This window comes from Aplysia californica, unplaced genomic scaffold (assembly GCF_000002075.1).
Source record: "Aplysia californica isolate F4 #8 unplaced genomic scaffold, AplCal3.0 scaffold00003, whole genome shotgun sequence".
Taxonomy (NCBI): Eukaryota; Metazoa; Mollusca; class Gastropoda; order Aplysiida; family Aplysiidae; genus Aplysia; species Aplysia californica.
Window position 1 is genome coordinate 122542 of NW_004797273.1, and position 14451 is coordinate 136992.

Consider the following 14451-nt stretch of genomic DNA (forward strand, 5'->3'; position numbering starts at 1 on the left):
AAATGTTTGGAGCCCCGAAGAGCGTGCTCTTCGCCAGGGCCACCGCCTCTCTTGTGTAGCGGGTGAGGCAGTCCAACCTCACTGAATCCTCCCCGAAGAGATGCCACCGCCTTGATGTTGTTGTTGATGCTGCTGTTTTTGTTGTTGTTGTTGTTGTTGCTCCTTTTGTTGCTGCTGTTGTTGTTGTTGTTGTTGCTGCTGCTGCTGTTGTTGTTGTTGTTATTTTTGCTGCTGTTGCTGCTGTTGCTGTAGAAAAAGTAAATTTGTTCCCCCATCCGATCCGGACATTGGGGATTGCCTTGTTAGTGAGACAACTTCCTGGGCCTTCGGCATATTGTGATAGGGTGGCCGGTTCCTTTCCACGCCACCTTTACTTTTAGTCGTTATTAATTTGTGAAGCGTGCTGACAAAATGAGTTACTTCTCGGATTCAAGCCTTAAGGAAATAGATACATCACACGTATAGGTGAAGTTTTTAGAATTTTAAAGTATGAATTAATAAAAGGTAGGTTATTGTTAAAGAATATGGCCTCAACAGAAAATCTACAAATTTGACCCTAGTGTCGATTTTAGGCTAATATCTCCCCTTGTTGATTGCGAGAAGTAATTCATTTTTTCAGCATGCCTCACATTTGACACTGTCACTCTCTCACTGTTTTAGTTTAGTTTTTATGTTTTTTTTCTGTTTTTTCCCCAGAGACCAACAAGACTTACACGTACGATATCAAGCCAAACTTTGGCAGACGGATTGACCAGTGGAGCGCCCAGAGGATTTGATGGTGTGCGCTGTTTAAGTGTGTGTGGAAAGGGGGTGTGTATTTGTGTGTGTGTGTGTGCGTTTGTGAGTGTGTATTTATGAGTATGTATGTTTATTTGAGAGAGTGTGGGAGAGAGTGAGAGAAAGAGAGAAAAGGACACAGAGAAAGAGTGATAGAGAAAGAGAGAGAGAGAGAGAGAGAGAGAGAGAGAGAGAGAGAGAGAGAGTGCGAGAGAGTGCTTGAGAGTTGAGAGTGGAAGGCAGGGTAGGAGTTGACAGGTTGCAGCAGGAGCTTGTGTAGAGGACATGCCCGGGTGCAGAGTGGCAGGAAAAGGTACGCAAGGACACATGACTAAGCCATTGATATCATAGAGCTGATCACAGAGCCATATGTACAGAATGATCACAACAAAGCAACAGTCAGAATAACAGTCAATATGACGGAGAAATGAAAACAGAAAGTGAAGTAAGATGCGAGACAAAAATAAGAGAAGGAGAGATGAAATATGCTGCGACTGTGTCATGAAGCTTTGGGATTATTGTTTGCCTGCTTTTCGCGAAACTTGCTGAACGAGTATTTTTCATTCACACCTTTCTGTCCGACCTCGTCCCAAGTCTTGAGGTTCCGCTCCTGGCGATACTTCTCCCAGCGCTCGTCATCCGACTCATGTGTCAGGTAGCGTTTGCCCACCTGCATCTCCAGGATACGCAGGTCACACCAGGTCTGGTAGTCCTGGCACCAGAGAGAGACATTAATTAATCATTTGTGGATATAGGGGAAAGAGACAGTTTTAAACTGGTAATAGTCAAGTGGACCCCCATGACCTACAGCCCATCTATACCAACAGTCGAAACATTATGGTAAGCAAAGTATTTTTTAACATGTCCAGGTACATCAGACCTGTTATTGCTGTTCATTATTTTCTCCCTCCAAAAGTTACCACAAACTCCCTTTGCCTATCAGTATATTTTGTTTCATCCTCTTAGCCCAACATGGGGCATTTTATGTTGTAGTGTTTAACCCACGCATTATTTTCCGCATATATGTCGCATCTTCTGATAGTCGCATGTTCCTTTCGGAAGGATACAATCTCATATTCTATTGCTAGTCCCAATTTCGATATATATATATGGGACAAAGTATTCATTGAAAATTTCCATCTTTTTCTTGGGATGTGTCCCATGTAGCCTGTATTGACCCCGACAAAGATGTCTGAGGCAGCTCATCTGCTGAAGGAAGTTAATTTGTGTTGATGAGAGTTTTAAACATTAACGACTATCAGAGGGTGGGGACATTACTTAACAATATTTATTTCTTCAGACCTGGGGTAATGGTAGGTATTGGTATTGTAGTCAGGCAAACGTTTCACAACTCACTCAGTTCAATGATTCAACACAGAGCCATCGGAATAAAACATCATATTGTCACATACATTATCGACAGTTAAATTTCCATCTCTTTAAATTTCAAAGAAGGTTTATGAACTTAGCAAGCAGAATTAACTCTGTAATTACAATTGAATGTGCTCTAATAGCCACCTGTCCAAGACAATCACATGTAAAAGCAATGAATCCCACTATCCCCTTTGCATTTTTTTCTATAATATATGTGAAGCAGCATGGTGAAATCTGGCGCTCGTCAAAATTATGAAAATGAAGAAACTTGCATTTTTATGCCTGTTTGGCAATTTTTATCGAATTTTTGTTAACACCATTGTTGTCCAATAAAGAACATATTTCTGGGTGGGTTTTACTGAAAAACGTTGATTAAAGGCACAAAAAATGTCAGTTTTCAGTTTCCACGAACTATCAAGCTATGGAAATAACCAAACTTTGGCGGCCATTTTCTCGATAATTCTACCTTTGAAACTAGGTGATCTCGACTTCTATTCAAGATAGATGGGCATTTTTTTCATCCATAGCAAGACAACTGAAAAAGCTTTAAGATGATACCAATAATTCCACAAGCTCGAAAATTGACGAGCGCCTGATTCCACCATGCTGTGACACATATTTATACTGTTCAAGATGTCCACCTGTCTAAGATAATAACTTTTCTCCTCGACAATAGGTGGCTGTCTTGGAAAATTTCGACAGTACTTATTTATAGAGCACTTGCTGTTGATTAGGTACCTGTAAGAAGAGGTGATTCAGTGACTTGTCCACTGTGAATCGCTTCCTCATCTTCACTTGAAGCAGGTTGGAAATGAGATCGATGCCTGGAACAAGAAAGCGCTCATTACAAACAAAACAGACTATATGGTTCCGCACTTGCTATCATGTAGGTCAGAGATCAAAGCAGGAAAATTTTTGCACAACTCGTTAGTATAAAATGGAAAAGAGAAATTAATTCTTTTATCTTCCCAGTGCCCAAAACGATCCTTCTCCCAGAAGTTTAACGGCTGGCACTATTCGATGATTATTGTGAGCCAAGTGGAGCAGTGTGTGTGTGTGTGTGTGTGTGTGTGTGTGTGTGTGGTGTGTGTGTGTGTATGTGTGTGCACATGTGTGTGTGAAAAAAACACACTTAAACAGAAGTGGCATAGGCTGGATGGGGGCAATATGTACGAAACCGCATGTACAAAACAGCCAAAACCCAGAGTAAGAACCAGGTGAAGAAAAAAAAACCCAAATTGTTTTTATGAGATAAATAGTATATGTGAAGTGTAAATGAGTTACTTCTCACAGTCCGCAAATCGATATATTGGCCAAAAGTTGGCACTAAGGTCCAATTTGTTGATTTTCTCCTGATACTATATTCTTTAAGTATAACATCTTTTATTATTTCATACTTATAAATTGAAAAAACTTCACCTATAAGCATGATGTATCTATTTCCATTAGGGGCGGGCACGACACGAGCCGAATACTCGTTTCTCGCGAGAAACGCCCTTCCCGTCGCTTCCCAAGCACTAAACTACTGCCCGGTACCGAGAAGTGATACTGCTCGTTGGCTTTACATAACGAGTAACAGTAACAAGAGAGAGAGAGTGAGAGGCGAGAAATGACAACGCAGACAGTGCCACCCATCACCGTGCCGTCCTGTGTGTGAAACTGAAAGGGAGGGGAGAGGGTGGCGAGATGAGGCGAGTGGGGAGTTGATCAGGGCCCAGGCCTAGGTCGTCTCCCTACCTTCCTTCACCGCCTGCGCCTGCGCACCAGGGCAAGCCTAGTTTCTAAGTTTAGATCCCCGCAACGACCGGCCTTCCCGCTAAACGAGTTGCTCGTTCTGTGGGGCGAGAAGAGAAATCTCGGCCACGGCCAGCCTTCTCGCTGAATGAGCGGCTTGAACTGCGGGGCGAGAAGAGAAATTGGTCACGAGACGAGAAGCATTGCTTGAGACTCGAGACACGAAGTATTTCTCGTTCCCGGGACCGGTCTCGGCGAGAAATAGGTCAGCTACTCGGTCTTCTCGCTCGCAAAGGAAAAAGCGCTTCCCACCCGTCTCTAATTTCCATAGGGGTCAAATCCAAGAAGCAACTCATTTTGTCTGCATGCTTCACAAATATTCTCACCTTCTTGAGAGATGTCCTTCCATGGGTTGGGAGGATACATGAAAGATGCATTTTGAATCTGGTCTGAGATCTCCTCGTCTTCATTGAAAGGGAATGTACCACTCAGGCTGTGAACCAGTAGGTTAAAAGATTCTTTGTGAAAGTCAGGACTTCGTCTAAGATGGTGTGAATCTTGTCAAATCTTGTCATGATCAGAATTTGTAAAAAGAAAATCTTTACTCACAATACCATAATCAACAAAAAAGGCTTTAATTTACTATAACTTCTTATCTGTCATAAGTATGATAAAAGTCTTTACTCACATTATTAACAAAAATGGCTGTTATTCATCTTGCTTTGTACCTGTCACAACTAAGACAGGACAAAAATCCACCAAGTTTACATGACATAACACTGTAATAATGCTAAAACTTTGAATCAGGTATATTCTAAAAGCGTAAATATAACCATTACACAAAAAAAGGTGCTCATAGAAAGTTCTACACAACAATAAAGTCACAAATAAAAAATGATTACAAATTTCATAAGGGCTACCATACGTTATCTGGGACCAAAATTCTTACCTGACGTAGACAACGACGCCAACAGACCACATGTCTAGCGATCTGTTGTAGCCCTTTTTCTTCAACACTTCGGGAGCTGAAACAGATATAGTGTACAAGATGTCATAGAGTAATAATAATCATAATAATAATAATCAAAATAATAATTATCAAAATGGTCGCTTTTAAGGACAAGTGGGCTATCCCGAAAAATGCTGTTTTGAGAAAATCGAAGGTAAAGTTTTTGTCCCTTGTTCAGTTTCAATAAAAGACAAGGAGAGTTTTCTCTATAGCCAAACAAATATACACACTAATGATACCAAACTTCTATAGGTAGGGCAATGCCCATTTTTTGTGTTGGTCAAGATTTCCGGAAACCCCCGAAATCTGGGTTAGCCCGCTTGTCCTTAAAAGCGACCAAATATAGATAAAAATATTGATAAATTGCATTTATATAGTGCTCTATCCCATACTGTACACAATGAATAAGAACAAAAGGCAGCACATATACAAGCCATTCCTTTGGAACAAACACAGAATTCAGAACTGAAAGAAGAAAGCTGACAAGATAGTCTTAACTAGAACTCTTTGTATGCCCTGCTTTATTAACAACATTGACTAGGAGCTCATAATGTAAAACAAAGAAGCTTTAAAAAACTCTTTATTAAATAAAACAATGATCTTCGTTAAGTTCACATTGCGATAAAGCTAAATCACAAGTGAGTGGGCAGAAGCTGACTAGAAATAAACCATTTTCTTTTTCAGATGTAAAGTTGGCTAGAAGCCAAATACATGTACCTTGATGGGAAATTTGTTTTTTCACGGACAAAAAAAAACCCAACGTGTGTTGAGCAATGACTTTTATCTTTAAAATTTGAAAGAAAGTATTCAAAATTCAAGTAAAAGTCAATCAGTCCTTTTCCTTTTCTTAAATGTTTTTTTCCATAATCATGACATCAGAAGTCAACTATGGTTCCCAGCACGATAACGCGGGTCAAAACAAAAATGCATGGATGGCACTCTATTTTAATATACAGAATTGCAAATAAGGTAAGACTTCTTGTAGATTAAAATCCAGTCTTCATAGTTCATCTAAAGCCTTATATAAAAACAGTTGAGAAAAAAAAAAAGTTGATGTTTTCAATGCAACGGTGCAAGGAAGAATTCTCACCTAAGTAGGCGGGAGTGCCCACAACAGATCTACGGAATGATTTTTCGCCAATGATGCGTGCGAAGCCAAAGTCGCAGAGTTTTACCTGACGACCAAAAAGACCAAATATGAATCATTCATACATACAAACAGTCAAAATTGTTCAAGATGGTAACCCAATGACAAAAAAAAAAGGTTGTCTTAAACAGGTGGATGACTTGGACAATGTTAAAATAATGAACAAAAAAACTCCCCACAAAGAAAGGAATGGGAAGTGGTCGTATGTACAGGTGATTATTGTCTTGGACAGGTCGCCATTAGAGCTGGTTTGGCTGTACCACTATTGTTTTGTCCTGGAAGTACTTACCAAATTTTGTAAGTCTGTCAGAGAATGTTCACACTCGCTACAGAAGCAATGTTACTCAAAACAAATGTTTTAATTATATTACATTTTTTTGTAAAAGTTTTACGGCACTTGCAAAACATAAAAAGGTCATATAAGTGCAGAAGATTAGAGGTGTTACAAGAGAGAAAAAAACATAAAAAAGAAGGAGAGATCAGGAAGATAGATGTTTGATAGGAAAGAAAAAGCAAACCACACCAGAGCACCCACCAACCACCCAGTAATTATATCAAAATTGTGATATATATACATTTCAAGTTAAAAAGTCTAGGTAATACAGTGCGAGAGCCGGAACTGTGTCCATATGCATACAAAGGTATTACACATGCACTCACACATGGACATAGTATGTCGATATGTGAGTGCATGTGTGTGTGTGTGTGTGTGTGAGAGTGAGTATGTGCACATGAGTGTGAGAGGATGGATGTGTGGGTGAATATGTATGTGTGTGTATGAGAAACCTATGTTTAAGTACGTGAACACACACACACCACATAAACACACACACACTCATGTTTTTTTTTTCCAGTAAGAGTTTACGGCACTTGCAACACAATAAGGTCATATAAGTGCTGAAGATTAGAGGTGTTACAAGAGAGTAACAAACATAAAAAAGAAAGAGGAGACATAAAGACGACAGTTGTTTGATAGAAAAGAAGGAGCAAACCACACCAGAGCACCTGCCAACCACCCACTCACCCATGTTTAAGTACATGAACACACACATGGCTATGACTGTGTTGCTTCTAATTGAACAACTGAGCAAAGTAACTCATGAAAGGTTAAACAACTGAGTACCTGAGGGAATGCAGTCTCAGAGCTTAACAAGACATTCTCTGGCTTGAGGTCACAGTGCACAATGCTTTTCGAATGTAAATGTTTTAAGGCAACCAGGATCTGGAACAAGACAAAATTCATCGTCAAAATGAGACTTAATTCACAAAAACAATACTGTAACTCTTCACAATAATAATATATGGCATTTACATAGTACTTAATTCACCCGAATTAAAGTAACAGGCTCTGAGTGCTTTACAAAAAACTGTAACATATAAACAGAACATTGTGTTATCCTAACAAAGTACTAGTCAGAAGAAGATGACATACATTACGAAATATTTCAAAAGAGTTTATCTCCAAGAAAACCTTCCCTGATTGCTTTTGTAGAAAGCTTTCATTTTCTGACCAGTTATCTAACTGCCATTTTTGATCAGAGCTAATCATTAGAGTTGGGCAAAAAAGGACAACTTGTAAACACACGTCTTTTATAAAAAGCATTGTGTCCAAGGATGCTAGTTGAGCAGTGACAAACACTAAAACAAAAACCCAAAACAATCAACAGTATTTCCACATAGTGTGATGAAATAATCTCGTTGCAGACCGGGCAAACCAGATGTAGCAATCAGAGGTTGGTCTAAAAGTTAGATTACTCCAAAAGTCAGAGATCTCATGCTCTACTGCAGTGAGTACCCCACTTAACATTCTGTAATATAGAAGGTAGTGAATGTTTCCTAACTTACATGCTCTTTCCCTATACCGCTTCATAAACCACATCAGTAAAGATTCTCTGATAAACTTACAGCAGTGCATTACGATGTAGATGCATCTTGCACTTTCCATGTCCCCTGCCCAACTCTCTTTTTCTCACATCACTTTGTAAATTCAAATTAGTTTGTGGTCTTCGGCGCCTTTCATTCTTCGAATCAATTTTATACATTTATAAGCATTTTAATTCCCTCTGCAGCACCATATAGCACCTTCACTCCACTCTGTCGCACCATTTAGCACTGCACCATATAGCACCTTCACTCCACTCTGCCGCACCATATAGCATCTTCACTCCACTCTGCTGCACCATATAGCACCTTCACTCCACTCTGCTGCACCATATAGCACCTTCACTCCACTCTGTCACACAATATAGCACTTTCACTTTCACAGGCAGCATCATATAGCACTTTCACTTCCCTCTGTCACACCACTCTGCTGCACCTGATACCACCTTCACTTCCCTCTGTCGCACCATATAGCACCTTCACTCCTCTCTGTTGCACCATAGAGCACCTTCTCTTCACTCTGTTGCACCATATAGCACCTTCACTCCACTCTGTCACACAATATAGCACTTTCAATTTCATAGGCAGCATCATATAGCACTTTCACTTCCCTCTGTCACACCATATAGCACCTTCACTCCACTCGATCATACCATAGAGCACCTTCTCTTCACTCTGCTGCACTATATAGCCCCTTCATTTCCCTCTGTCGCACCATATAGCACTTTCCCTCCACTCTGCCACACCTGATAGCACCTTCACTTCCCTCTGTTGCACCATATAGCACTGTCTCTCCTCTCTGTTGCACCTGATAGCACCTTCACTTCCATCTGTCGCACCATATAGTACTGTCTCTCCTCTCTGTCGCACCTGATAGCACCTTCATTTCCTTCTGCCGCACCATATAGCACCTTCACGTCCTTCTGCCGCACCACATAGCACCTTCACTCCACTCTCCCGCACCATGTAGCACCTTCAATTCACTGTGCAGCACCTTATAGCACCTTCATTTCTTTCTGCAACATGTAGCATCTTTATTTTACTCCACAAATCAAATCATCTTTACTTTCCTCTACAGCACCAAACAGCACCTTTAATCCACTCTGCAGCACCATTCAGAACATTTACTTCACTCAACAGCACCATGTAGCACCTTCACATCACTCTATATTTGCATGCATGCTTATGACTTGATATTATTATTATCATTATTATTATTATATTAATTCTCTTTTTGGGGTAAGTGTTTTACAGCGCTCGCAACTGCATAAGGTCATATAAGCGCGCGGGACGCATTAAACATTTTCAGTTGGTATGAAATTTTGAATTTTGCGCGGGTGGCGGCTGAAGCCTACTCTTATCAATTTTGGACCACCAAGGAATCTTTAATGTGCACAACTTGCACATGGGACCTCCAAAATTTTTCGCTCTTGTCCGAAAAGGCAAGGTGTAGATCTTTCCTATCATAAGATCAGGGGTGTGGCTGAAAGACGGTAGTGAGAACGAGCCAAGGAGTAGCAGAAGAAAAGCTGCAAAAGAGTCAGGAGTCCAGAGGACGGGGCAAAGGAGGTGAGGGGGTGAGGGAAAGAAAGTGGAGATAAAAGCAGACGATAGAACATTGTTAAAGAGCTGGAAAGGATTCGAAAGGAGAAAATTTTTAGAGAAGAAAAATTTCTGTTGCTATCCGGATTTGAACCTGGGACCTATTGAATGAAAGGTAAACACCTTAACCTCTGGGCCACAAAAGCCCCCTGATATTATTTGTAGCCTAATGGACCTAGTAGTAGGCTTTAATTTGGGGTTTCTTTGTGAAGTTTTGTGTGAAAATGGTGTCCAAAATTTTTTTTTTCACTCAGATACATTATATATTCAGTTGTTGGTCTGACTTGAGATATCGGATACATGTATTTAGTTGCTGGTCTCATTTGAGATATTAGATACATGTATTTAGTTGTTGGTCTCATTTGAAATATTAGATACATGTATTAAGTTGTTGGTCTCATTTGAGATATCAGATACATGTATTTAGTTGTTGGTCTGACCTGAGATATACATGTATTCAGTTGCTGGTCTCACTTGAGATATTAAATAAATGTATTTAGTTGTTGGTCTCATTTGAGATATTAGATACATTTGTATTTAGTTGTTGGCCTCATTTGAGACATCAGATACATGTATTCAGTTGCGGGTCTGACCTGAGATATACATGTATTCAGTTGCTGGTCTGACCTGAGATATACATGTATTCAGTTGCTGGTCTCACTTGTGATATCAGATACATGATACATGTATTCAGTTGTTGGACTGACTTGAGATATACATATATTTAGCTGTTGGTCTGACCTGAGATATGAGGAATTTAGTGACCCGCTCACTGAGCCGGCCCTTGGGACTAGACAGGATCATCTCCAGCATGTCGCCCTTCAGCTTTTCCATGACCACAAAGATCTGGGAACAGAGAGAGATAAGAGAGATTAGCATCAATAATGTGACAACTGGATGTGGACTAGGATTATAATGTTTTTTTTCCACTTTATCAAGACATTTTTCGTTTTAGAAAGCGTTTTATGCCACTTGCAACACATTAAGCTCATGTTAGTGCCGAAGATTATAGATGTTACGAGAGAGTAGCATAAAACAAAAAAGGAGATGAAGACAATAGATATTTGATTGGAAAGAACGAGCAGTGTAAAGCACATACAGCCTGCTGTTGAGCAGGGATATGCGCTATACAAATGCTATTTATTATTATTATTATTATTATAAAGAACGAGCAGACAACACCAGAATACCCGTCAGCCACCCACTTGTAAAACATAAAAAGTCATTTCAAAGTTGAAGCTTTTAACTGATTCAGCTTGCATGCCACTCGCAGCGGCTGACTGTCTCCTGTGTTTTGATGCAGAGCCGCTCTGTTATCTATTGCTCCCTTTCTTCGCATCACTTTTCTCTCGTACTTTTTTCCTGACCATTTACATTTTAGCCCTTTTTTCTGGTGTCATTGAATAGTATTTTTTATTCAGAACATTTCTATGTGCCACACATAGGATTTTTTTTTTATATAGTAGAGGGTTTTACGCCGCTCGCAACTGCATAAGGTCAAAGGAGCGCCAAGGGGTGGGTGTCAACAGATAAGTCATATATGAGCGCCAAGGGGTGGGTGTCAACAGACAAGTCATATATGAGCGCCAAGGAGTGGGTGTCAACAGAGAAGTCCTTACAGGGAATCAGACTTAGACTGTTCACCTCTCTAGCTTCAACAGCACAAGGTCTGCTTCGACTATCAAGGCACCCCAAAAAAGTAAAGGAAAATGACAATAGTAAGGATCAGGAAAGAAAAAGCAGCAGTTCCCTGTTGTAGATCAGGCACAGTTATGAGTGTGACATGAGTCAGCCCATTCACAATTCTACTATGCTTGAACGAGATATGTCCCCCCTTTGGGAATGGCCTAAAGACACTTCAGTCAGTGGCACTGCCCCAGGGGATACATAGGGTTTGATCAAATTCAGATATTTCTTAAATAACTTTTTGTGAGACCACCCATGAGGTAACCAAGCGGTCACAAATTGTGTGTGTGTCCTAAGAAAGGTACTAAAAGTTGGACTTTAACCATTTTGAGTTAAGGGTTGTACCTAATAGGACATTCAATGCTGAACACACTGGTTTTTTAATTGAGATATCTCAAATAGTTTTTTTTTAAAAGGTAAAACCTATCTTCATGAACAGCGGTGTGCCCCTATGGTCAAAAGACTCAAATGTGAGAAGAACAGTAAAGACTTACTCTTTCATTTGTTTCAAACATCTGCTCCAAGTTGACAACTCCTGGGTGATGCAGGTTCTGAAAGAAACGCCCAGAAAATAGTACTATGTTACTTGAACATTTTCTAGTGTGAAAGATAACTAGACACAACACAACAACGGTCATTTTGTAGTGGAAAAAAAGGGAGGCAAACAGGCAGGATTAATAAAGGGACTGAAAAGAAAGTGGACCTCTGAGTGGCAGCCTCACACCACCTGTTTGCTTCAAAGCAAGTTTTTTAAATTGTTTTTTTACTTATTTTTTTAATAGTAGAGGGGTTTTACGGCGCTCGCACTGCATAAGGTCATATGAGCGCCAAGGGGTGGGTGTCAACAGAGAAGTCTTTACAGGGAATCAGACTTAGACTGCTCACCTCTCAAGCTTCAACAGCACAAGGTCTCCTTCGACTATCAAGGCACCCAAAAATAGCAGGTCACAAGACAGTGACAAACATACAAAAGAAGTAGAGGAAAATGACAATAGTAAGGATCAGGAAAGAAAAAGCAACAGTTCCCTGTTGTAGATCAGGCACAGTTATGAGCGTGACATAAGTCAGCCCATTTACAATTCTACTATGCTTGAACGAGAAATGTCCCCCTTTGGGAATGGCCTATAGACACTTCAGTCAGTGGCACTGCCCCGGGGAGTGGCAAGTTTTTAAAAATGTGAGTTGTGCGGACAAAATGAGTAACTTCTCGCAATGCACGAAGGGAGATGTCGGACGTAAATAGACACATCAAATATAGTAGATTTACAACTAATACACTCTACAAACCCAATCTATAAATCTCATGGGTCTCTCTGTGTATTGGGGTTAAAATATGAGACTTAACTCATTTTGTCAGCACAACACACAAATGATAAAACTTTCACATCATAACAAAAAATAAAATCCTGCCTGAAAAACTTGGAAATAAATTCCACTTTATTGTTCCCCGTGAGGACATTTGGTTTACAATGGCACACACACATACAAACATAAATACATACTTGAACACACACATTTACACACCCGGAATATTTCATCAAATTGACCAAATACAAAATACACACCAATACAGAGAAATTTACAAACAAACCCTTGCTGGTCGCCATTGTGCAGCGCCCTGTTTTTCAGTTGTTTTCTTAAAGACGCACCCCAGTGACTATCCACCGAAACACCTCGTCATCGACTTATGCATGACATTATTGTGAACCTGAACTCGCTAACCACTCAGCCACCGTTTATAACAGGATTAAGATTTTTTGTTTTCAACAAGAGGAGATGGATCCGAGTGGAAAGGAAGAGAATTAAGGTAAAAAGGAAGAGAAACAATGCTGAACAGCTGAGTTCACAGAACAGTGCAATGTGTAAAATGATGATTAGAACTAATATTCAGCTTTTGGTTCCAACAACCAGCAATTAAAAATGATATCATACTTTCACACTAGATAGAGAGAGAGAGAAAGAGAGAAAAAGAGAAAGAGAAAGAGAGAGAGAAAGAGAGAGAGAGAGAGAGAAAGTGAGAGAAAGAGAGAGTGCTTGTGTGTGTGTGTGTGTGTATGCATGTGTGTGCATGTATGTGAGTGTGTGTGTGTGTGTGTGTGTGTGTGTGTGTGAGTGTGTGCACACAGGCATGTGTGTGTGTGTGCGTGCGTGCATGCATGTGTTTGTGAGTGTGTGTGCGTATGTCTGTGCTCAGAAGCCAAAGCTCTATTTGGGCAGGATGTGCGTGAGCCAGTCCGTCCCCTCACCTTGAGAATCTCCACTTCTATCTTGAGCTGTGCCTCCTGTTTTGTAGGGAACCGCATCTTGTCAATGACCTTGATGGCCACTTCCTGGTTCGTCCGTTTATGTTTACCTGAGGTACAGAGGTAGAGAACCATTATCAACAACTTGATTCCCACAATAGGATGGCACATAAAAGTAAAAGTATAAGTAACAATTCCTCATAACAACTTTATTTCATTTTTAAGGTAAAGTTGACACCTGTCCATAACAGTCACTGAAGATCACAAAGAAAAAAAGACCGTTATAGACATGGTCAAAACCAACAGATGGTTCAAAATCTGAAATCTTAATTTTATCTTTATATTTCACTTCCATCAAAATTGTTATCTATCATAAGAGCTTCTTTGCACTGATTGAGGGTACACACTCAGTCTGAGGACGGGTTGTGATTGCTAGGAGCAGATTTTTGTGGAGTAATTTGTTGCAGAATTATCATCGCTACCTTAGAATTACAAAATTCTATCTGACATTTTTGGCCATTTTGAGTTAATAAGACCATGGGGTCAGAAACTACATGTTCTTTCTGCTCTGTCAAAATTGTAAGATTATTCAGAGTCGTTATCAAGATATTCAAATAATTGCATAAAAAAAGTTGGACATGATGTGAAACTCAAATTTTTCTATGTGAAATTTCTCAATTCTAGGTATTGAGCAGATAGAGTTTTGTAACTTAAAGGTAGCGATATGCCAGTGTCTGTGGTATAGCAGTTAAGCACTTTGTTAGTGCAGAAAGAAAACATGAGTTTAATGCCTGAGTGGGGAAAATTTTTATAGAACATTTCAGTCTTTCTACTGAGATGTTGTATCCCTCTAAACCCAGGTTGGCCCTGACAGGCAGGGTCAAAGCAGTCCGCCTCTAAAATAATTTCAATTTGTGGAGACGGAGACATAGAATATCAACAAGTACAATTATATAGAGTTCTCCTAGAGAAATAGTGAACCATATGGAAACAACATA

The 14451-nt window shown here is 39.9% G+C and overlaps 1 protein-coding gene across 1 annotated transcript in view; it reads right to left on the reverse strand.

Moving 5' to 3' along the window:
• The window catches only part of LOC101849658 (serine/threonine-protein kinase D3), a gene marked incomplete in the record, with an annotated part of 184041 nt that overhangs the window by 23357 nt on the left and 146233 nt on the right, over positions 1-14451 (reverse strand). Inside the window, 9 exon segments of the mRNA XM_035968165.1 lie at positions 1348-1489; positions 2890-2975; positions 4272-4378; positions 4835-4910; positions 5985-6069; positions 7165-7263; positions 10266-10370; positions 11705-11761; positions 13457-13563. Coding sequence (XP_035824058.1) covers positions 1348-1489; positions 2890-2975; positions 4272-4378; positions 4835-4910; positions 5985-6069; positions 7165-7263; positions 10266-10370; positions 11705-11761; positions 13457-13563 — 864 coding nt within the window.